The sequence below is a fragment of the Podarcis vaucheri genome (genome assembly GCF_965113315.1).
Source record: "Podarcis vaucheri genome assembly, chromosome: 2".
NCBI lineage: Eukaryota > Metazoa > Chordata > Lepidosauria > Squamata > Lacertidae > Podarcis > Podarcis vaucheri.
The window spans coordinates 87,897,715-87,923,226 of NC_138760.1; the positions used below are offsets into that span (position 1 = coordinate 87,897,715).

Below are 25,512 nucleotides of genomic sequence, written 5' to 3' on the forward strand. Positions count from 1 at the left end.
AGTAAATGTTCCAGTTTTCCAACGTTTTGGAAGCCGAACATCCGACGCGGCTTCCACTTGAATGAAAGAAGCTTCTGCTGCCAATCGGAAGCCACGCTTTGATTTTCAAATGGTTTCAGGAGTCGAACAGACTCCCAGAATGGATTAAGTTTGAGAACCAAGGTACCACTATAGTTCTTTTTTTGATTATTACACTGTTTCACTGATGAAGATCCCCCCACATCATTTCTCTAATAAAAGTAAACCTTTTAACAAAAAAAACCATTGGGAACTCTAAACTGGTTCCAAGTTGGTTGTAGCAGTCATGTATGGGACATGAAAAAAGGACAACATACACAAACAATTAATTTTAATGAATGCTTAGAACAAAAATAGGTCTGTTAATATTCTTTGGTCTGCCCTACAAAAAAAGGAAATACATAAGCATTTCTACAAATCTGTAATTAAGGGTCAGAAGAGGTACAGAAATGATAAACCCTTGATTACTTTTTCTCTGCCTAGTTCTACTAATAACGATCACTATGCACCACCCTTGGAAAGCAAAACATTTCTTTTGTATTGGTTAAACAGATGTGTGGGTCCTTCCTGTGAAGAACGAAGCATGCAATCTTGAATTGAAATCAGACTTAGTACCCTCCATTGATTCTGAATGAGGCATGTACTTGCATGTGTTCCAATTTTCTCCCCCAGAGTTTCAAAAAAGTAAAATTGGTTCCAAAACTGTCCATCTCTGGCATGGAATCTGAAGGGAATGGATATCTGTTTGTGTCAGTTTTCTATATAAAACTAAAATACATAGGAGGAAATGTTCTGATCAGCAAAAGCCAAGGGGCAGCATATGGAATGCACTATGGATATTATGGTGGAAGTATGAAAATATCATTGAATAATTTGCCACCGCCTGCTGAAAAACCAAATATGAAAAGCTTTTGTCATGTTTCATGAATAGGCTAGTTTAACGTGTGCATGCACAGAATCAGACTGCAGACAGCTAGGGCATTTGGCCACGTTGCTGGCCTTGTATCTGGGCAGAAGGATTGGAATACAGAAACCCACTTCAGCTATTGACATTTCTCTAGCTACTGTGATATCAAAATCGACCGGAGAAAAAGCCACACTGGCTGATTCTGCATGCAAAAACCATTTAGTATCAAGCTCTGGTTTGGGATGGAGCCAGGATTGAGAAGCTGCGGCAGCAATATTAGCCTTCAGCCCCATAGCTCCTTCTGCAGAATCAAGTCAGGGAGACACTTTCCTGGCCACGTCTGCAGACAGAAGGGTAAAGTGCTGTCACATTATTTTCTGCTATTTCTCCTAATCAGATTAACATGAGATCAGCCAAGAAGCAGAACAATGTGGTCCCAATCCCCAGAAAACGAGTTGCACCTGAGTCCCATTTAAACCATCAGGGGCTTAAATTGGTCACACCTAACTTAAGTTCCATTCAGGTGCAATTAACTTTCATTGGATCTGAGACAATGAGCACAGTGAAACAGGAGTATATTTCTAAAACTGTACTTTCAGTTAGAGTCAGGAGATCTTCTGTTATATCCTTGAATTAATGTGGAAAGATGCCAGATAGCAGAAAGCAATTGCTCTGGCTTTTTGCTCAATAACGTTCTCTGTATTTGATATTTGCAAATTACTGTCCTTTGAATTTATTGCTTTGTGTCTGGTGAGCTCGCATGTGTAATTTTAATATGTCACCTAAAAGCTAACTCCAGCATTCCAAACCAGAATATAAACCGGTGCCAGGAAGATGGGAAACTGTTTGTTGTCGTCATCTGCAATTATAGCTGAGTTTTAACTGAATGAAGGATCTCAGAGCAAATTTGTATTGATGTCAAATGTTTGTTTACTGCATTTATATGCCACCTTTCTGCCCAACACCCAAGGCTGTTTACAATTTTAAAGTACTAAAACCAATTACGGTATATGAAATGTAAAGTTGGCCTGTGGGTGGAGCAGTCTGGCTGGAACAGGTTGTGATGTTGTCTTTGCCTGCTTTCCTCACTCTCTTGTTCCTAGTTAGTTAGTTAGTTAGTTATTTCAGAAAGCTTATACGTCGCTTAATTTTTATTTTTATTTTTTTCAATCTCAAATCCATTGACAAAGAGAATAAAACAATTAAATTATTGGTAAAAACTATTAAAAACAACTATTTAAAACATTCAAAAAAAGTAAAATCAGTATGAACTAAAAATAAAGTACACATCAACAATCCACATATCTGGGTAAACTTGTCTAAACAAAAAAGTTTCTAGCAGTTGCCAAAGACTGCCATGAAGATGCCTGCCTGGTGGCAATTGGCAGAAGGTTCTAAGGTTCAGGTGTTGCCACACTAAAAGTCGATTCCTTACAAATGCAGAAGATGTATTATGTGGCACCTATAACAGTGCCAGTTCCGAAGACTGAAGTGGTTGAGTGGACATATATGGGGTAAGGCAACCTCACAGGGCAGATAAGTATCCATTGGCCTGGGGTGGGTTGAAACAGGAGCAGACCTTGATGTTGTATTTGGCTCCCCCACTCATTCTCTTCTTCCTTCCCACAAGTCTGGTAATACATGAAGTTGTCTGGTGCCAAAGTGTGGGATAACCAGCCTCATATAACCAAGTTTAATTAATGCATGAAGGGGTTAAGACCATAGAGTAAGCCAGGCATAGGCAAACTCGGCCCTCCTGACTACTGGTCCTGTTAGCAGGGGATGATGGGAGTTGTAGTCCCAAAACATCTGGAGGGCCGAGTTTGCCTATGCCTAGAGCAAGCTATCCTGCCAGGCTTAGCTCACCTTGGGAGAGACTAGATAATCAAGCCTTTGTTCTCCTCCCGCCTAACAAAGAAGTTTAAGCTTTTTTAAAAAATGAAGCAGTCCATTTATGGTATTAACATTTTGGTGGGATCACAGGGGGTAGGCAGGTTGCACTGCTCTTATAAATCTGTGGCTGTTACAGTTCACTCTTGAGTTTCTATACCAATAATTTAGGAACTTTCACCACTGTAACTAAGTCAAGTTTTACTGCCTTTACAACTGCTTCTGAATGCTGCATAGAAAAGCACATGAATTTGAAGAGTGTGTAAGTAAACTATTTTTAACTTACCAAATGTGTGGTCTTTTTCTATGCATGGGAAGAGAGGAACTTTGGAAAGAACTTAGAATGGCATATTGTAAAGATCTAACAGCCTATATTTCTACAGTTTACTTTGCTGTGTATTTTGTGATTTTAAATCTCTGGTGGGGTTGTCTCACCAAAGAGTACTTGCCCCCAACTTGGATATTGGGAAGCAGGAATTCTCATTTTATACCCATTTTTATCTTGAACCAACACAAATCAGACCCTCCTCCCCTCACACTCTAAGATTCCCTCCCTTTATTCCAAGTTTTCAGTGACTCCACCATTTCTCATAAGGCTTGGATTCTAGACCCTTGATCATTTATCTGTTTGGATCTGAATTTTACGTTCCAGAATATCAAGTTTTACTAGAACATGGTGAGATTACTAATACTCATCTTCAGATTAATTGAAGAAACTTTCTTTTCATTTTTTACATTTCTGTTCTGGTGGCCAACACCATTTCCTTGAATAACTCCACGTATGTGGCCAAAACTGAGTCACAGGAATGGAAATTTCTTGGAGCTAGCCATGTCAGCACTTAATCAGCTTCTTGTGCAGAGGATGTTTCAGGAGAGATTATAAGGGCAATTTAGTTTTGACTTCTTCACTTCTCACTACTAGATTTCCATTTCCCAGTATGTAATCGGGCAGGATTGCCAAGAAAAATATCAAACAACAAAATGTGCAAGACAAGGCCTTTAATGGAATGAGGACCTACTGCGGTGTTCACAACTGTCAAAGCTGGCACTGCAACGTTTGCATTTCTTTCAGAGGCTGATAGATTTCTCCCAAAATATTCTTGCAGCTCAAAAGGTGACAACAGGAATTCATTATGGCTTCGTGAACTTGTAAGACTCTGGCACGTATATATATAGACTCAACACTGCTGGCTATTCCATGCAGCACCTGCTTGTTTCAAACAGGCTTACTTGAAATATTGTGCTAGCCTCATAACCTAGGCTAAAATAGATTTTTATACTGAGAGATGCTCTTTTATAATATTGTGAGTTTTGCGTCTATATGATGCCTAAATCCCTTCTAATTCCAACAATCGTTAAAATCTATTGGAAGATTCCATTGTTGAACTAGTCAGGCACATTTCTTTGTGAGATGGTCATAGTTGCTACTTAAGTACCACCTAAGTACTGCTTACAGATAGGTAGCCGTGTTGGTCTGCCATAGTCAAAATAAAAAAATTCCTTCCAGTAGCACCTTAAAGACCAACTAAGTTAGTTCTTGGTATGAGCTTTCGTGTGCATGCACACTTCTTCAGATACACAAGTGTGTATGCACACGAAAGCTCATACCAAGAACTAACTTAGTTGGTCTTTAAGGTGCTACTGGAAGGAATTTTTTTATTTTGACTAAGTACTGCTGTAAGTGTAACAAAAGAAGTCGCTTTGTGCCAGAGGGCAAATGGGTAGATCCCCTCCCACACCTGGCTGGTAGTTAGAAGACAAAAGCAAAATGTGTGTTAGCTGAATTGGAAGCAGGCTGCAGGCAGAAGCCAGTAAGTGAGAGCCATGCTTGATTCCAAGGCTGTGACTATGGGAGAAGCAAAACCTTTTGGGGTGTTAACACTATGAGACCCTCCATCTTTGGCTCAGGTTTATATAGACGTAAATAAACTAAATAATAATAATTAATAATATTTTTATTATTTATACCTTGCTCATCTGGTTGGGTTTATCCAGCCACTCTAGGTGTCCCTCATTCCAAGGGAATTGGAACCCTAGGTAAGCACCTAGAACCCCTGAAATCTCTCACCACTCGGAGATTGGGGTGGTGTGAGTAACAATATTAACTTTGTCTTGCAGTATGCTTTTGGTGTGGTGCAGAGGCCATATACAGAATACCCTTGTTGTAAAGACTCATGCCATTCTATCCCTCCCCCCGGGGCCCCTCTGTCTTTGTGGAATGGAAATCTATTTTATCTTGCATGCTACAATTATTATTTCTGTGTGAAGCTTTATTCTCTCTCATTTAATTTTGAGCCATTGAATTTCATCAGTTTATATACGCTTTATAAAAAAGTTGTATATATTTATCTGTTTTCCTGATTCTATTCTCTATTTATTTATTGGCAGTATGGTTATTTGTAGTTGTTCTTGTCTTTTGAATGGTTAAATTTATTGCTGTTCATTTGATATGTGGTGAGTTGTTAAGCGCACATTCTTCTGGCATACAAGTAAAGAGATGCCAACGGTGTGTATTATTACATTTTACCCCAGTGGAATACAAACTGTGCTGTTTTATATGGAAAACAGACTAGCTTGCTAGGTGGGTGTTTCAATTCCCACCCCCCAAACATTTGGATTTTGAGCCCACTCATAATAATAGATGTTTGTATGGATTTACATGAGGCTATTGCAGTGAACAATACGTAAAGTATTTCCTGCAGGCTCAGAGTGGAGGTTTCACTTCCAAAAAGAATACCACATAGGAGTGTTTAAATAATATCCCTTTATGAAATTACCTTCATCTTAGTCAGTTGGAGCTATTAACTCATACTAAAAATATTTTGAAAAACATTTTAAAATGTCAGTGCTTTCATATGATTTTATGATTCTATTATTATCCTCCTTGCAATGTGCAGAATATCCTTGAATCTTCTGCCACCTGCTGATTGAAACAAAGATAGCAAGAGATTAAGCATCCTGATCTTTTAAAAATAGCCCTTGGACTCACATTTTCGTTATAGTTTTCAGATACATAATCTATTTATGTGCTCTTCTTAAAGCAAAGTGCAATCCGTATACAAGCAAACTTATCGATTAAAATGTGGATTCCGTTAAGTGTTCACCTTAGTAGTTACCTTCTAACTTCTAGTTCCATTATTACCTTAACAAAAGGTTCAGTCAGTTTTAACAGATTCACATACAGTACATTTCATGAGGATTAAAGCCATCAATGTTTTATGCTGCAGTCCTAAGAACTTTTACTCATCAGTACTTCTTAGAGTTCAATGGGACCTACTCTCTTGTTTGAGTGCTGAGAACTGCAGCCTTATTTTTGCAATGTAACACCTATGGAATTGAGCAACTGTTGGTGGATGGCCTTGCTCCAAGGAGAGAGACTTGGAGTGGCTGACAGCAGAGGTGTGGGGTGGCGAATGTGAGTCAATATGGCTTCTAAAGGACAGGGAGAGTGCTGGGGAGCTGTATTTTGGGGTGAGAGCATGAATGCAGCTCGCAAATGTATAAAGTGTGGCTGGTCTTAAGCTGCTCTGGGGGCCTTTGGGCCATAAAGGGATATAGAAATAAACCAATGAATGAAGAAATGAAATATTTCAGAAATAAAATAAAAGGAAAAATATTTTTTTTACACTTGACAATGTACAGAGAAGCAAGCAAACAAAAAGAATGGAAGAAGATGATTCTAGGAAAGCAGGACATTACAATACAGCAGTGTTTCCCAACCGGTGTTCCGCGGCACACTAGTGTGCCGCGAGACGTTGCCTGGTGTGCTGTGGGAGGGAGGCGGGTGAGTCGGGCGGCGAGAGGCGGGGTGGCGGCGGCGAGGAGAGGCCGCCCAGCACGGAGCTCTCGCCGTCTGCCTGCCTGGCTGCCTGCGTGGCGCTGACATCACGGGGCTGTAACGTGCCCCACATAGGCACACGCGGGGCGGCGAGCAAGCTCCCTCCCACATCCCATCGCCGCTCGCTTCGGCCGGCCTACTGGGCTGTCGCAGGCGGAAGGTTTTCGCGCCTTCGGGATTCCCTTCACGCCTTCCTCCTCCTGGGTCCTTGAGAGCGCGGGAAGTGGCAGCGCGAGACCGGCGTTGAGCCTGGTAGGTATTGCGCTTGCCAAGGCAGTCATTTGGGAAATGAAAACTTGCAAAGCAAGCAACCAGTTCAATCTGAAGTACGTGTATGCTTAATATCCTGTATCTGAAACCTGTTCTGCCCCCTCCCCTACACTTGGTGCCATTTTCATCTACACATGCAGCAGAGTAAGTTGACCCAGAATAGTACCAATTCAGATGGCAGATGGGAGAGGGATAGCATATTTGGAAGAGGGATGCTAGCCTAACCATTACCTTCTATGCTGTTACTATTTTTTTAATTTTTTTTTTACATAAGTAAAAAGTGACCTTTCCCCATCTGGCATGGTGGTGTGCCTCGAGATTTTTTTCATGAAACAAGTGTGCCTTTGCCCAAAAAAGGTTGGGAAACACTGCAATACAGTAATACATAGACTACTAATTGAAGTATCAGCGGGCATTTGGAAATTGTCACCTCTCTGGTGTATTTCTAATGTACTTGTTCCCAGACTTTTATTGGGATCAGATGGCTTTGGAGACACATCCTACTCTGAGCCTTGCAAGCACCTATTGGAACTCACAGAGGGAGTAGCACACAAGGCTACGAAGCTGCTCTTTGGCTTGCAAACTCATCCCTCAAGGGTCTCATTAACTGTTTTTACTTCAGTCGCCAAGGGACTTGTATCTTTTGTTCTCAGTCATAGCCTTCCTCTCCTTTACTCTTTGGAGCTCATTTGCAGCTTGGATCTAAAGAAAAGTCAATCTGCCTCAAAAATCTGTTTAACCATGTTGGCTGTGAGTCCTGGAAGACCTGCTCCTTGCCTTGCAGGCCTTTTCCCACCTGGTCTGAAAGGGACTGGTGGAGGAAGAGGGGAGCGGGGGGAGCACACTGCCCCCGGCAGCGTGATCCTGGTGGGTTGCCATTGCGGCTGCCCCCCGCCTGCACTGGGCACCATGTCCCTGCAGGCGGCATGCCACGCCCCTGGGACACACGCCATACCCCCACCGGCTCTCCGCCCCCCCCCTGGTGCCGGAGCATGAAGCTCCGCCGCTGCTGAAATGGCAGGTCCCTGACTGACTCCAGCTACAGAAGCTGAGGCTGTGACGCCAGAGACCATCTTGTTTTAACTGTGCCTTTTACAAATAGGATTGTTAGGTTTTTCTATGTTTTTCTTTGAAGCTGGTTTTAATGTGTGTTTGTTTATATATTGCAAATTGCTTTGAATTGCCTGGGTTTTAAAACAGCAACCAGTAAATTTAAAAATAATAAATAAAACAACGAGCACAGTGAAACAGGAGCTAGCACCCGTTTCCTTCTCTTCCATTCTCTGATACAGAAGCATGTAGAGCTACCAGGTGACAGTTGATGGTGGGAGAAGCCTGGCTAGAGTATGGTGGGCCTGTATCCTTTCTCTGATGCATCCTGATATAATGCTTGCTAGTGGAAGGTAGTGCTGTGGTCTAAACCACTGAGCCTCTTGGGCTTGCCGATCAGAAGGTCGGCAGTTCGAATCCCCGCAACAGGGTGAGCTCCTGTTGCTCAGTCCCAGCTTCTGCCAACCTAGCAGTTCGAAAGCACACCAAAAAGTGAAAGTAGATAAATAGCTACCGGTCCGGCGGGAAGGTAAACAGTGTTTCCATGCACTGCTCTGGTTTCGGTGTTCTGTTGCACCAGACACTGCTTCGTCATGCTGGCCACATGACCCGGAAAAACAGTCTGTGGACAAACGCTGGCTCCCTCGGCCTGTAAAGCGAGATGAGCGCCGCAACCCCAGAGTCGTCTGTGACTGGACATAACTGTCAGGGGTCCTTTACCTTTAATGGAAGGAAGCACCTGCCACCAGGCCCTGGTGGTGGTTGAGAAGATACAATACTGTGATGAAAAAGTAAGCATGGATACTGTTCAAACCTTTGAGGATTTGTATACTTTTGCCAATTTACAGAATCAACTAACCATTTCTATGTATTCTTATTTTTAATAAATTGCTATTTTGTTTTCTGCATAATTTCCACATATGCCTTTGCTCAAATTTCCCATAGCCTCTTTCAGCAGTCCCAATTACTTGTTTGTGGGATCTTGGGAGTACACTTGTAGACAGTGGTGTAGCGTGGGGGGTGCAGGGGGGGCCGGCCGCATCGGGCGCAACATCTGGGGGTTAGGGTTAGGGGGCGCAAATCCACGGGTTAGGGGGCGCAAATTACTTGCCTTGCCCCGGGTGCTGACAACCCACGCTACGCCACTGCTTGTAGAAAGAGCATTTTGCATCTTTTCTAAACATATTTTATCATAGGTGCTACTTCCACAAAGAATTTTGAATTCCTAGTAGTGATGTAAGTTGGGGGGGGGGACTTTTAGGGGTGACAACAAATTTGATTTTGCTGATTTATTTTATCAGACAAGCTGTGCTGCACACAAGTGCCCAATACAGCCATGACAATCATGATAGTAGTAGTAGTAATTTTTTGTGTCAGGTTAGGCTTCGTTCCTGATTCTATTATTTCAGTCCTCGGCACCACTGGCAACTAAACATTCTCAAGACGTTGCCTAGAACCAGGAGAGACGTGATTTGTCGTGATTTATTTATTTATATGCATCTGAGGGAGAGACAGGTCGCAAGCAACCCTCAGGGGAACAGCATGACTCCTCCGCAGGGGCGAAATAGTGCCAGGTCACCCTTGGGAGGAACGTTCGGCCCCGCCAGGGAGGTGGGGGGGGGAGACGCGCGCGCCTCCTAACGGCTTCCTGCTCTCCGCCTCCCGTTGCGCGCGCCACTCGAGAGCGGGAAGGAAAGCGGGCGGGAAGGAGGAAAAGGAGGGGAGGGGAAGCCCTCAAGATTCGGCCGGACTCCAACTCCCACAATGCCTCGCAGCCAGGCAGCGCGACCCGCTGAGTGTGAGCACAGCTCATTGGCGAGAAGTCCGCAGCGGCCCTGGCCCTATCAGCTCCCCTCTCATTGTGCGGTAGCAGCAACCGACGTACACACATTAAGCGGGGATCAGCCCAGGCTCAGTGTCCCCGAGGGACTGCTCTGTGCGCTTCCTCCTCCTCCTGCCGCCCTGCTGCTGCTGAGTCCCTCCTGGGTTTCTGTGCCTGCCGTACAGAGCGGAGGAAAGAGCCATGAATCTGGGGTAAGAAGAGCCCTCTTCTCCCTGCGCTGGTTGGGTGGGTGGGTGGGTGGGTCGGTGGCTGGCAGGCAGGCAGGCAGGCAGTCGCGTGTGTCATGTACGTGGCTCCCTCCTTGTGGCCACCACGGAGAGGCTTCCTTTTGAACCTTTCGAGCGGGGGGGGGGGGCACGAGGCTCAAGCCCCGGACCCCAGAACCTGAAGCCTCCCACCCATGAAATAACCGACAAGGTTATTGCGCCGCCAGTTACTGTGTGTCACAATCTGTGCACACCTGGACAAAGGATGGGTGCTGTGGGAGCTTCAAGACCTGCTTCGTGTCCGGGTTGCCTTACAACTCCCCCAGCACACGAGATTCTCTCCCTCTCCCTCCCTCTCTCTCTCTCTCTCTCTCTCTCTCTCTCACACACACACACACACACACACACATATACATATATATATACACACACACATACACACACACACACCGGCGCGCATCTTAGAAAGCGTTACCCTCTAAAAACCTTCCAATAAATTTTGGTGACACAGTTTACTAGTGGTACCTCGGGTTACATACGCTTCAGGTTACAGACTCCGCTAACCCAAAAAATTACCTCGGGTTAAGAACTTTGCTTCAGGATGAGAACAGAAATTGGGCTCTGGCAGCGCGGTGACAGCAAGAGGCCCCATTAGCTAAAGTGGTGCTTCAGGTTAAGAACAGTTTCAGGTTAAGAACGGACCTACGGAACGAATTAAGTACTTAACCCGAGGTACCACTGTACTCATTTGCTATAAAAACGAGCTAGGAGGTTTCTGCACATAGGTGCACTCCCACAAGATGTAGTGATGGCCATCAGGTCAGGTGGCTTTCAAAGGAGATTAGACAAATTAACGGAGGATAAAGCTGCCAATGGTTTCTAGCCATGATGGCGGTATTTTACCTCCACTGTAGGAGGCAACTCGCCTCTGAATTCCGGTTTTTGTGAATTGCAAGTGGGGATAAATCCTATATCCTTCTAAATGTGTTTGGGGGGGGGAAGGTGGTTATTGTTTTGTTTTATTTCTTTTTCTGTTTATATTTATTTTTTGTTCTTATCTTGTATTTTTATACTGTGAACTACCCTGAGTTCTTCAGGTGAATGGTGGTATGTTTGTTTGTTTAGTCGTTTAGTCGTGTCCGACTCTTCGTGACCCCATGGACCAGAGCTACAACTAATAATAATAATGTGCTCAGGTTCTGCTTGCAAACTTCCCATGTTTGTCCAAGGTGAAATACATGGGACTTTGAACTGATCCAGCAGGCTTTTTTAATGTTTACACTACCCCCAATCTAACACAGCTAGATTTCCCAGAGGCCATTAAAATAAATCTATTTAGATTTGCCTAATACCCGTGCTGGATTTAGGCTGTTATGTGTAAGGTTGCCAGCTTGGGAACTGGTGAGCAGCAGTTAATGGAGGAAAACCTTCAGTCATTGATGGCCCAAGCTGTTCCCACCTGTCCCACACCTGACATCACACCTAACATCAGGTGTGGGGCAGGTAATACTACAGCAGCAGGGAACAACCAGGAGCATTAGAGTGTGCTCAGAATAGTTCCTCCTTTTAAATATGGCACCAAATGCAGATCATTGAATAATCAGCTCCACTTGGCGCTCCCAACTGATGCAGGTTCCAAAGTGGAGTAAACAGCAGTTGCAAGTGAGACTTGCAGTCATCCCTAAGTTCATATTCAATGCTGACTACAAGCCTGCAGCTGACCAGAGTTACCAAGTGGAGGTCATTGCTGCTGCAAGTGGTGCTTGGATCTTCCTTTGCCAGCACAGTTTGAATCCAAGGAAGAAATAAAAGAATAGGGAGCACACTCCCATTATTTCCTTTGATGTCATCTGACTTCATGGTGATGTTGGGTGATTTACCGGTTGGTGGCTCTGCCCATCTGTCAAAATGGTCCATGAGGTGGGGGTGGGGAGTTCAGGTTGCAGCCCCTTTTTTCTGTTCTAATCTGGTTTCATGCCTAGTTTAGGGATGGTCACCCTGGTGGATGAGTTATGCTGGGAAATGGATTGGAGCTACAACCAGTGGGTTTCTTTACCACTGAACATGATGTCCTTTATTTCCAGTATTTCTAAGCAGCCTTTCAAGACTAGCACTACCAAGCTGGCTTACATGTAACTTATATACTTTTTCTAATAAAATTTAAAACATAAAAAACATGTTGCAGAATTTAAATACAGTAAGCCTGCAATTTAAGTGGGATTATGTTCCATGGATTGTGCCTAAAGCCAAAATAATGTATAGTCAATACACATTGGGTTCATTGGCAGTTGGGATTCCCAAAGTTTTTCCCCCCTGACACCCACCCCCTTTCTGCTCCCTATTTATTTATTTCCACTGCATGCATAAAGTTGAATGTTCACAACTTAAATGTGTGTAACTTGTGGTTTTACTGTATACAATTAAATGTGTGTAAATTGTGGATTTACTGTATACAATTCAGTAAATGCCCAGTAAATCCTCTGGAAACAGACTTCGGAACAAAACTTTTCAATTAAAAGTGAAGGAAAACAGATGAGCTGTCTCAAAAACATGTGCCAGGAAGGGAATATCATAGAGTCCCCTCTGTAATAGCCCAATCTCTAGTTCTCACCCTCTGACCCAGTTGACTTGGCTGGGCCTAGAATGCATGATGTTACAGTGGCTACAGTAGTCTCAGAAGGTGGTGCTGTGTTGGAGAGGGTGTCCTGTTCTATTCCATGTGTCCACATTTGCTTATAAGTTGCTTCAAGTTTCCATCTTCTCCCTTTTGCTCTTTAATGGCGGTGTTTCGTTTGATGGCAGTGTTTAGTTTATATCTTTACTGTTGTGACAATATTTAAATTGGAAATGGGTGTCATTGGTTCATGATTACTGTTTAAAAATTATGCTCTGTCTTTCCCCATCAAAATTGCAATTATAGACACATTTTACTTTCTTTTATATTACAGGGATGGTTTAAAGCTTGAAACTGAAATACTGGATGGAAAACCTAGACTGATAGTGGCACCTTGTGGTATGATTACTTTTATGTATAATGGTCAATATTAAGATTTACTACAGTCTTTGTATAGACAAAATGAGTTTCATAACAGACTTTTAAATACATGCGTGAGATGTGTTCTATTCAAACCACAAACTACTGTGGTTTGATTACAGCAGCACATAGGCATTGTGAAGACACTGGCCACAATTCACAGAACACAACAGGTGTAGTTCTCAGGGAGTGACTATAGTTCAGTGATAGAGTATCTGCTTTCCCAGGTTCAATCCCTAGCATTTCCAGTTAAAAGAATTGTATAGCAGGCTTTATGCCTGAAACTGAAGAGCAGTGCCTGTAGACAACTCTGGCCTAGGTGGACTAACAGCCACACTTGGTATTGTTGGCATCCATTTGTCTCAGGAGACACCTTTGGGGGTGAAGTAAAACTGTTGCAAGGTTGCAATGCGTGCTGCGGCTGTAGAGACCAGTATTCACCAGTATTTGGATTTATTTATTTTTTAAAATGTAAGTCGCTTTGTGATTTAAAAAAAGAGAGAGAGACAGATAACTATAATAAATAAATAATTTGGGTGTACACGAATTCTACAGAAATGTTAAGACTACAGTCCTTCATAGTTACTTGAGAATAAGCTCCTGAGTTAACCAATTCTGGCTTATTTTCTTGGTTTGTTAGCAGGCATTAAGCCAGATTTCTCTGGGTCGGACATGACTGGGACTCTGGTTTAATGTAACTTAATGCTTAAGTTAGTGCACGAAAGGAAGAGGAGGAGGGCACAAATGAGCAATGGAGGAGCACCTCATCTAGTGCTTGTTCTCTTTGCACATAAAGGGTTTAGCCACACTGCCACTGATATTTTTTCCAGCTGATATCATTTCCCCTGTTATAAGCTGACATTGCCCTAGACCTTGTTCTCATTCTTATGTATTTTTCTTTCACAGTGAGTAAATCCAAACCAAGTGTAAAGGTAAGTTTTCTTAAAAGTGTACTTTTTATTTTGCATAAGCTGATTTTGCATTCCCTAAAGTCAGTCTTCAATGCCATATCACAAACTGCTTTTGACAGCCCCTCCAGTTGCGTGAATTGGATGGCTTTTTGTAAACCCCTAATTTAAAGCCAATTTGGGCATGCAGAATTACTTGTAAGTTTTGTTGGACTCTGGTCAAATGGCCTTTAAATTAGTTCGCATGCTAGCATTTGTTTCAGTATTGAGATGAGAAAATAATCTGTTTTTCTGCTTGAACCTCTTGTGTTTCTCCAGTACAGCCTCCTTTGAAATAGGCTGTAAATCTAAAATTAATTTTTCAAGAGTGGACCTACTTCCTTGGCTGGAACAACTGAAAACCATTTCATCAGCATGGCTTAGAAAAACAGCTTCAGTTTTTGGAGGGTATTCTAATAAGCTCATTATTGTTGTCTTAACAGATGTGTAATAAAAACAAAACATTTAAACATACATTGAGAACAAAACAGAATGGGCATATTCTGAAATCATTGCACACTTCCTGTGAAAAGAGTGAATGTTTTACGAAACAGAAAGTGGGATCAAGACTGTCCCTGACAAAAGATGGGAAAAATAGTGAAACGTTGATATCTACTAAGGATTCATCCAAAGAACCTTGCAATAAAGACAGCACCTTTATCATTCAAAAAGAGAACACAACTGCAAAGCCAAGTAACACCAGAATTTCAATTAAGAAACCTCTGGAATCAAACAAGAAGCTCAAAAAACATCCTGTTTCCGTTGAGGAGCTAAGGGACAATTTGGTATGTTTAACGCAACAGCAGCTTGAACAGATTTTGATGGCTGTAAAAGAAGCAACTACAGGAACCTCTCAGCTTCAGGATGAAAAGAAGGAGAAAAGAAGTAAGATATTTATTTTCTACACAGAACCAAATTATTTTCTGATTATTTTAAAATAAGTCTGATGCTTGGAAAGTAATGAGATGCTTACATCAAAATAAAATGATCAAATAAGCCACTGTTGGATCAAAAACTAGAAAATTATTTTATTGTTGAATGGCTTTTTAGTGGTTCTCATAGCCATATTATTTATTTAGTGAAATATATGGTCCATTGTTTGGGCTTAGAAAAGAAGTCATGTTTCATTTAAATTTAGATCTTAATGCAGTTTGATTCTTGTTGTGATGTCCTCATAAAGGTCTGATATGGAATACTGTATTATCTAATTTGTACTGTACTTATTCACAGTATAGTAGACTGGTTTTCAGAAGTTATTTGCATTTATCTGAATTCATTTTGGTGTAAACTTTTATAAATATTGCTCTTATTTCTGTGAATCTCTAAATGCTATAAAATAGGTCTTTCCCAACCAAGTTAAATCATGTAAGTTCTTAGTACCAACTGATATACCTTGTGCTTCCTACCTTACCAGATTCTGACTGACATAAAACTTTGCTAGGTTGGAGAAAGGTCTGAAAATGCATTCTTACAATACAGTCAAATTACTGTCTATTCAGCTGTATGTCCCATGTTTTAAGTGGGACTTATTTCCAAATAAGTGGCTCTAGGTTTGCAACTAGCCACTCATAGGGCTTAATGGTACTTTACACTTGTGATGAAAATAGTATCTAGTTTATATTTGTGCCTGCTTTCAACTTCAGAGCTGGTCCATATTTTGCAGGCTTTCCTGCAATAATCTACATCATCATAAAATGGGGAGTATTAGGTCCCTGCTTCTGTTTTTATGTGCCCTTCACAATAAATGGCAATGTAATGTACTTGATTTTTTCCATTTAAATTCAAAGTTTAAAAAGTAACTGTGAGTTGGTTCACAGGCATAAGTATGCTGAATATTCCAAAAACACATTAATGCACTAGTGTTTCATTTACAAGTAAATATGGTTAGAAGTCTTGGCATCACAGTTTCATCAGAAAAGGGATTTAGGGATATCTCCCTTAAGTAAAAACAGCAACTTTGGATGTAACCCTAAATGTAATTTAGCTGACTTTTAATGGTTTCTGAAAGGATTGTACATAGGCTAGGAAATAAGGACAAAATCTACCGCAGCATTAATTTTCAATGGTACTTTTTCTTTTCCAGTAACAAGCACTGCAGATAGCAACATTCCTGCTGATCAGCCCACAGAAGAAAACATAATGGGATTACTCCAAAAGGCTGGTGAAGTTCCATCTGTTCCAAGTGAACATAGTTTCATTTCAAACAAAAACCAAGGAATATCCAAGCAGGCTGAACAGAAAGCTATCGCGTATGTAGGTCTTTTAAACTCAAATTCAGATTATTTGAATTTTTTAAATAATATGAATGCTTTGAAAAAGACTGCTTCATGATATACAGTGGATAGACCCTTTTACACAGCATAATACCATATTGGCCCGAATATAAGACACACTTTCCCCCCAAATTCTGACCATGAAAAGTTTAAGTGCGGCTTATATTCACAACTTTATGGTATGCAGCCAGGAGTGCGAGGCCAACAGTGCCAGGAGCGCACGTAGTCCCCCATTCTCTCCCCCAAGGCCAGGAAGGGAGAGAAAGAGGAAGGGGAAAGGCCACCGGCAACGTAGCCCGGCTCCCCCCCTGCCCGGTATGCAGCCAGGAGCAGCGAGGAATGGAGTTGCTTATATTCGGGTATTTTTTCTTCTTTTCATTTCCCCCCTCCAATTTTAAAGGTGCAGCTTATATTCAGGCCAGTACGGTATATAGCGCCCAGCCCTATAGAATGATATAGGAATACTTGCATGAAAACCTATGGGGCTTTGTCATCTAACTTGTGCTAAAAGAAGCCAGTGCAAGGATGCCCACTAGTGCAATGGGAGTTTCTCCCATTTCCTCCCCAAATCTACTGAGGAAGGTTGGGCAAACACCCTAAACAGCATGCAGGGAGAGGAGAGGGGAGAGCATTTTGTTGGGCAAGCAGAAATGCTCGCGCTGATAAAATGATCTCCTTAGCGCTACGTTGAACACAAGCCTATATCTCAAAATATACATACTGGTCACTTGAACACTACATATGATCAGATGCTCTTGGATGCAGTTATTGAGGATATTATGCAAATGAACATAGAGACTAGTTTCATTTGGTCCTTTATTTTTTAGTCAAATATTTACAGGGCAATGCCAATCTTTTGTACACGGACATAAGTCCTGTTGAATTCAGAGGGGCTTATTCAGAGTTAAGTGGGGTTAGGAATGCAGCCTTAGTCTGTTTCTTTAGTGGGGAGTTACTAGGCAAGTAGCTAGTCAAAAGATACTGTATTTGATATACCCTGTACCAAGTTGGAAGTGCTGTAAGGATTATATCAGCATGAGCCTGTCTGGAGTCTCCCAGCTCTGATTCTATCATTCTCAAAGGGTTGGATTCAGACTTCACCTTCCAGGAGGGCTTTTCATGCAGTGGAGAGATACTACAGGGGGAACTAACTTTTTTATTATTAAATGATATTTATTAAAAATTTAAAAGTTACAGAAGAAAAAAAGAAATAACAATAAAGTAGAAAAAACAATAACAAAACACTTAAAACATATAAAACCATACAATAATACAGCAAAAAAACCAGACAAAAAAGAAGCTAAAAAACACATCCAATATTCCATGTCTTTGCCTTTCCTTAACTTATTTCATCGACCTCCTCACACCTCCCTTTTTTTGTATTCTAGTTCAATTCACTATTTCAGCAAGTTCTTCCCATCTTTCTCAATTTTGATTCTATAGTTTTAACGATCTAACCTTAATTTTTTTCAATTTAACCCAATATCAATCAACTTTTACTTAATTCTTTGTTGCATTTCTACTAAAACCATGTTAATTCATCCCCGCATCCTTCTAACACACTTTAATTTTACAATGTTTCTGTAAGTATACTTTAAATTTTTTCCAATCTTCTTCCACCGACTCTTCTCCCTGGTCTCGAATTCTGCCAGTCATTTCCGCCAGTTCCATATAGTCCATCAACTTCATCTGCCATTCTTCCCTGGTAGGTAGATCTTGTGTCTTCCAGTATTTTGCAATGAGTATTCTTGCTGCTGTTGTGGCATACATAAAGAAAGTTCTATCTTTCTTTGACACCAATTGGCCGACCATGCCCAGGAGAAAGGCCTCTGGTTTCTTCAGAAAGGTATATTTATATACCTTTTTCATTTCATTATAGATCATCTCCCAGAATGCCTTAATCTTTGGGCATGTCCACCAAAGGTGAAAGAATGTACCTTCAGTTTCATTACATTTCCAACATTTATTATCGGGCAAATGATAGATTTTTGCAAGCTTGACTGGTGTTATGTACCACCTATAAATCATTTTCATTAAATTCTTTTTTAAGGCATTACATGCCGTAAACTTCATACCAGTGGTCCATAACTTCCCAGTCAGCCATCATAATATTATGTCCAACATCTCAGGGGGAACTAACTTTAACCATTTCCCTTCTCCTCAACATCCTGGAACAGGGTGGGAGGTGGTGCTAAGTACTGCTAGGCTGGCTGAGGCTGGTGGGGAGATTCAGCAAAAGTAGCATCATCCCCACTTCTTCCTGGAGAGCAAAATCTAGAGTCAACCCAATATGATTAGCAGTTACTTTAATAATTGAGCTTTAAAACCTCTTTTGATTTTCTTCAGCAGGAATTCGTGGAAACCAGCTGATATATTTAGTGCTTTGGGAGAAAGAGAAAGGGACAAAACCTTATTAGATGCGAAGAAGTCTCAGTGGAAGAAGGAACTAGGTACAGTGTAATTAACTGCATTTCTATAGTGTGCAATTAATTGTTAAACAGCCACCTCATTTTACAAATAGATATTGTTGCTGTAGTTAACTGTATACAAGGGGGTGGAATATGATCAATCTGCAAGCTTTATACCATAGTGGTGTTTTTTGTGGTGCTATTAATGCGATATTTAAAGTAAAGGAGCTTGACGTTTAAACATTTTGATTTCTCCCCACTTAGTTGTATGTGTCAAGCAAATAAAAATAACTGTTACCTAAAATATATGCAATTTTTATAAGCCTTCAAACTAATGTAACTACAAGACTGAACCACAGTGACTGTTTAAATTTCCACTTAGGGCCATATTGGATGTGATGCCATTCAGTCAGTTAGTGTGAATGGTTTATTTAAAAGTAAATTGCAAGTTCCAAAGGCAATTTTAGTAAAGGTAAAGTACCTCTGACCACTAGGTCCAGTAGCGGATGACCCTGGGATTGCGGCGCTCATCTTGCTCTATAGGCCGAGGTAGCCGGTGTTTGTCCACAGACAGCTTCCGGGTCATGTGGCCAGCATGACTAAGCTGCTTCTGGCAAACCAGAGCAGCGCATGAAAACGCTGTTTACCTTCCCACCGGAGCGGTACCTATTTATCTACTTGCACTTTGACATGCTTTCGAACTGCTAGGTGGGCAGGAGCAGAGACCGAGCAATGGGAGCTCACCCCGTCGCGGGGATTCGAATCGCCAACCTTCCAGTCAGCAAGCCCTAGGCTCTGTGGTTTAGACCGCAGCGCCACCTGCATCCCCATAAGGCAATTTTACACAGTGCAAATGGAAGGTGTGGAAGGACCAAACTGGAATGGGGCTTCAGTAGGCTTCCAATGGTTAAAGCCTGTATAAATATGGATTGGGGCCCCAGCATGCAGTTCACTTGTCAAACTGAGTAAATGGTTGCTTCTCTGGTTATGGGTAGATTCTTCATTGTTAGAATCATAGAATCATAGAGTTGGAAGAGACCACAAGGGCCATCGAGTCCAACCCCCTGCCAAGCAGGAAACACCATCAGAGCACTCCTGACATATGGTTGTCAAGCCTCTGCTTAAAGACCTCCAAAGTAGGAGACTCCACCACACTCCTTGGCAGCAAATTCCACTGTCGAACAGCTCTTACTGTCAGGAAGTTCTTCCTAATGTTTAGGTGGAATCTTCTTTCTTGTAGTTTGGATCCATTGCTCCGTGTCCGCTTCTCCGGAGCAGCAGAAAACAACCTTTCTCCCTCCTCTATGTGACATCCTTTTATATATTTGAACATGGCTATCATATCACCCCTTAACCTCCTCTTCTGCAGGCTAAACATGCCCAGCTCCCTTAGCCGTTCCTCATAAGGCATCGTTTCCAGGCCTTTGACCATTTTGGTTGCCCTCCTCTGGACACGTTCCAGTTTGTCAGTGTCCTTCTTGAATTGTGGTGCCCAGAACTGGACACAGTACTCCAGGTGTGGTCTGACCAGAGCAGAATACAGTGGCACTATTACTTCCCTTGATCTAGATGCTATACTCCTATTGATGCAGCCCAGAATTGCATTGGCTTTTTTAGCTGCCGCGTCACACTGTTGGCTCATGTCAAGTTTGTGGTCAACCAAGACTCCTAGATCCTTTTCACATGTACTGCTCTCAAGCCAGGTGTCACCCATCTTGTATTTGTGCCTCTCATTTTTTTTGCCCAAGTGCAATACTTTACATTTCTCCCTGTTAAAATTCATCTTGTTTATTTTTGCCCAGTTCTCTAATCTGTCAAGGTCGTTTTGAAGTGTGATCCTGCCCCCTCCCAGTTTGGTGTCATCTGCAAATTTGATCAGGATGCCCTTGAGTCCATCATCCAAGTCGTTGATAAAGATGTTGAATAAGACTGGGCCCAAGACAGAACCCTGTGGCACCCCACTAGTCACTCTTCTCCAGGATGAAGAGGAACCATTGATGAGCACCCTTTGGGTTCGGTCAGTCAGCCAGTTACAAATCCACTGAGTGGTAGCATAGTCAAGACCGCATTTTACCAGCTTCTTTACAAGAATATCATGGGGCACCTTGTCAAATGCCTTGCTGAAATCAAGGTAGGCTACATCCACTGCGTTCCCTTCATCTACCAGGCTTGTAATTCTGTCAAAAAACGAGATCAGGTTAGTCTGACATGACTTATTTTTCAGAAATCCATGCTGACTATTGGTGATCACAGCATTCCTTTCTAGGTGCTCACAGACTGTTTGCTTAATGATCTGCTCCAGAATCTTCCCTGCTATTGATGTCAGACTGACTGGGCGGTAATTATTTGGGTCCTCTCTTTTCCCCTTTTTGAAAATAGGGACAACATTTGCCCTCCTCCAGTCTGCCGGGACTTCGCCTGTTCTCCAGGAATTCTCAAAGATGACTGCCAGTGGTTCTGAGATCACATCTGCCAGTTCTTTTAATACTCTTGGATGCAGTTCATCTGGCCCTGGAGACTTGAATACATCTAAACTAGCCAAATATTCTTGTACTATCTCCTTAGTTATTCTGGGCTGTGTTTCCTTTGCTGAATCATTTGCTCCAAATTCTTCAGGTCGGGCATTGTTTTCTTTATCGGAGAAGACTGAGGCAAAGAAGGCATTGAGTAGTTCAGCCCTTTCTGTGTCCCCTGTTTGCATTTCACCATCTTCTCCTCTGAGTGACCCCACAGTTTCTTTGTTCTTCCTTTTGCTACGAACATACCCAGAAAAGCCTTTTTTGTTGCTTTTAACCTCTCTAGCAAGCCTGAGTTCATTCTGTGCTTTAGCTTTTCTGACTTTGTGTCTACATGTGCTGGCTATTTGTTTGAATTCCTCTTTGGTGGTTTCCCCCCTTTTCCATTTTTTGTACACATCCTTTTTTAATCTTAATTCAGTTAAAAGTTCTTTAGATAGCCACCCTGGCTTCTTTAGGCACCTTCCATGTTTCCGTCTCATTGGTATTGCCTGACGTTGTGCTTTTAGTATCTCCCTCTTAACAAACTCCCAGCCATCATGAACTCCCTTTCCTTTTAGTATTGTTGTCCATGGGATCTCACCCAGCACTTCCCTAAGTTTTATGAAGTCGGCTTTCTTAAAGTCAAGAAATTGAGTCCTAGTATGCTTGGCTGCTCCTTTCCGCTGTATAGTAAACTTCAGAAGAGCATGATCACTCGCGCCTAATGATCCTTCCACTTCTACCTCACTAACCAGGTCATCAACATTGGTTAGGACCAGATCTAAAATGGCTGTTCCTCTTGTTGCTTCTCCCACTTTCTGGACAATGAAGTTGTCTGCAAGGCCAGTGAGGAATCTGTTTGACCTTATGCTCTTGGCTGAGTTTGACGTCCAACAAATATCCGGGTAATTGAAGTCCCCCATTACTACTATCTCCCTTCCTTTTGCATGCTTGGCCATCTGTTCCAGGAAGGCATCATCTATGTCCTCCGTTTGGCTTGGGGATCTATAGTAAACTCCCACAATGAGGTCTCTGTTATTCTTCTCTCCCTTAATTTTGACCCAAATGCTCTCACTTTGGCTTTGAGGATCTAAATCTTGGATCTCTTCACAGGTATACACATCCCTGACATATAACGCCACTCCTCCTCCTTTCTTGTCTGGTCTGTTTCTCTGAAATAGATTGTATCCCCCCATTATTACATTCCAATCGTGGGACTTATCCCACCAGGTTTCAGTGATGCCTATTATGTCATATTTAGTTTGCTGTACCAAGAGCTCAAGCTCATCTTGTTTATTTCCCATGCTTTGCGCATTAGTGTACAGACATTGAAGTCCATTAATCATTCCCCCGTGTCTCTTATTTAAGGATTTTTTCCTCCCACCACTAGGTCCGTGTGCTGTTTTCTCCATTTGGTCTATGACATTTGGATGATCATCTTCATTAATTGATAGGCTCCTACCTTCAGGAGCACTGTCTCCCTCCCCCACATTAGTCAGTTTAAAGCCCTCCTGATGAGGTTTCTGAGATTTTTGGCAAAAACATTTCTCCCAACCGTTGTGAGGTGCAGCCCATCACTTGCCAGAAGTCCATCTTCAAGAAACTGCAGTCCGTGATCTAAGAATCCAAACCGTTCCTGTTTACACCATTTGCGAAGCCAGCTGTTCACTTCCACTATTTTCCCCTCTCTCCCTGGGCCACGTCGTTCAACTGGGAGGACAGATGAGATGACAATTTGTGCATTTAGTTGCTTCAATTTCCTGCCGAGAGCCTCGTAGTCTCTTTTGATCTTCTGGAGGCTATTGCTTGCAGTGTCATTGGTTCCCACATGAACCAAGAGGAAGGGGTATTTGTCAGTGGGTTTTATGATTCCTTGCAGTCGTTCAGTTACATCTTGGATCTTAGCCCCGGGGAGACAGCACACTTCCCGAGACATCTTGTCAGGCCCACAGATCTCCATATGTAACATGAAGATAAAAAATATTGACCTGTGCAGAGTGGTTCTAAGTATTAACAAGGGGGGGGGGGAATGAAATACATATTGGTGCATTTTCCAGGCAGTAATTCTTATTGATTTCTTCTAAGATATGTGTTCTTTGAATCACAGCCTAAAAGTGCTATATAAATTGTACTGCTCTGAAATTTAGAAGACAGGGCATTTTTATCTCCTTCTAAACAAAGCATTCTTGGGAGAGGGTGGCATTAAAACATTAAAATATAAATCAGTGATTTTTAGAACTCACTTAATTCTAAGCTTTTGGGGAGGGGGGGGCAAACATTTTTTTTACTTCAGTTTTTATTTACTGCATTCTCTGCCATCATTTCCCACTGGTGAGAGTTTCTGAACTTAGGACTGATCCTGGCCCAGGCTTATTCCTGGCAGATCCACTGTCACAGTGGATATTGTGACTTCCAGAATGAGCCAATGAGACACTACACAGATGATTTCTCTCATTTAAAGATGAACAGATAGCTTTCAAGAAGAAACTGAAAGAAACTTTGGAAACAGAGTCCAAATATCACCTGAGGCAGAAAATGGATACAGTAAGCTGTTGCTTCGACAAGGGGCAAATGACTCAGGTAGAAATAAACAAACCATTTTGTTCAATGCAATAAATGTTGCTTATATTTTTGCCAATATTGTAATTCCATCCTGTGCTGTTATCTAAAATATATGCCTGCCTTTTTGTGTTTAGTTGTACACACTGATACATCTTTAGAGAATAGGCAAATAATTTGGAGGTTCCATGTCCTACTGCAAATATCTTTGCAGGCCCGTCTTAAATAAATGTCTTTCCCTTTATGGAGTTCTCTCGCAAAGGCATTTAGAATTAATTGTAATTCCTAATGCATAGTGGTGGTGATGGGTGTGTGCGTATTTTTTAACTGGACAAAATTGAATAATATATAATTGCATGAAACATGTTTACATTTTAACACCAATGGAAAAAAGCAGTTCATTTGAAGTCACCAAGATACTTTGTTTGTAGATGGCATTTTCAGATGACTTCAGTGCTGCAACGGAAGATACCCACATTTGTAGAACTTTGACCACTGAGACTAGTGAAACTTCACCCAGTGTTTCAAGTGGCCAAACTGGACAGTTTTCTAGTTTCAGTTCTCCTGATTTACCAGCCGCTATTCGAACAGCATTTGTGTTAGGGGTAAGAATTTTTTTGCATGCAGTGTTTCACATTTTTAAACCTTAAATTTTGGACAGTGCATTTCTCTGCTTTGGGAATGTGGCTTTCATGAGCTTGGCTGAGTAGACATCATTCAGAGGACACTGGTAGAATTATTTAACCTTCTTAGGATTGGAAGTAGAATCCAACATGTCAGATCAGACTTGAGGGGTTGCCTGCCGTCCTTTTGTCATAGGCTATTCTCAATTGGAAAATGTTATCTCTCTAGTGTGGTAGAATGCTAGATGTGTGGAGGCTGAAATTGACTTCATTTTAATAACTATCAAGACAGTACTAATATTATTTTACTCAAAAGTATATTTAAGAAAGATGTCATTTATTCTAGTTACATAAAAGGACATGAAATGCTATGCTGGGATCCAGTCTATAAAACCAGTTACAGATAGGTATTTTTATTTTGTCTATAAAACCAGCTTGCCTTAACTTTTATAAGGAAATTGTCATGGGACAACTGTGTTCCCTTTACTTTGTCTGCATTTCCAAAAAAGAAGATAACACACTCACCAAATACTACTTTTAAAATTTATTGTGAGCCAGGAAATTGCTCATGGATTTTAGCTGTTAGGAAGACAGAATCACATGTGATGTGCATCCAGTAACTACAGCCCATAGAAATCTGGTCTCCCTCTAGTGGTGGGTTCCCCATATGCACTATAAGTAGCACCAATAGCAGAACTTATACAGCTGTTAAAAACTGCATGGCAATGATGTGATCAAGACCCAGTATTAAAATAGTTGCTCTGATTATTCAAACACATGCATGTACAGAGTGGCCCACTTTTATAGTGTAAAGCCCAAATACTAATCAAATGGATTAATCTGAGAGTAAATGGAAGTAAAAGATGTTGCCTTTTTCTTTTAGGAAGCAACACCAGTAGAGCATCCTTTTAGTGCTGTAAAACGTGAGCAACAGAAGAAGTGGCTTGAAGAACTTGATAAACAAAAAGAAGCTGACAGACTACGAAAACTTGAAGAAAAGTGTAATTTATCCAAGGTAGCTGTGGTCTATGAAGGGTAATAATTTGAAATGAGAAATGGTTTATGTTGTCCATGTCTTTCACTCTGGCCCAGTTAATAAAATTACCCAGAGAATGGAGAATTCCATGAGTGAGGCCATCAAGTATATA

At 41.7% G+C, this 25,512-nt stretch overlaps 1 protein-coding gene and 1 long non-coding RNA gene across 5 annotated transcripts in view; both read left to right on the forward strand.

Annotated features, from left to right (window-relative positions):
• Positions 1 to 25,512, forward strand: part of LOC309525531 — a 382,776-nt gene that overhangs the window by 254,459 nt on the left and 102,805 nt on the right. The window lies entirely within an intron of this gene.
• CCDC66 (coiled-coil domain containing 66) overlaps positions 9,683 to 25,512 on the forward strand; it is a 43,391-nt gene continuing 27,561 nt past the window's right edge. Inside the window, exons 1-9 of one of the 4 annotated variants that reach the window (XM_082209367.1) lie at positions 9,683 to 10,007; positions 12,971 to 13,035; positions 13,963 to 13,988; positions 14,447 to 14,888; positions 16,087 to 16,252; positions 18,623 to 18,726; positions 23,644 to 23,762; positions 24,173 to 24,346; positions 25,248 to 25,379. In XM_082209367.1, the coding sequence (XP_082065493.1) occupies positions 9,997 to 10,007; positions 12,971 to 13,035; positions 13,963 to 13,988; positions 14,447 to 14,888; positions 16,087 to 16,252; positions 18,623 to 18,726; positions 23,644 to 23,762; positions 24,173 to 24,346; positions 25,248 to 25,379 (1,239 nt within the window). In that variant the 5' untranslated portion in view covers positions 9,683 to 9,996. The remainder of the gene's footprint in view (positions 10,008 to 12,970; positions 13,036 to 13,962; positions 13,989 to 14,446; positions 14,889 to 16,086; positions 16,253 to 18,622; positions 18,727 to 23,643; positions 23,763 to 24,172; positions 24,347 to 25,247; positions 25,380 to 25,512) is intronic. The other 3 variants (XM_082209364.1, XM_082209365.1, XM_082209366.1) reach the window with 3 other exon arrangements.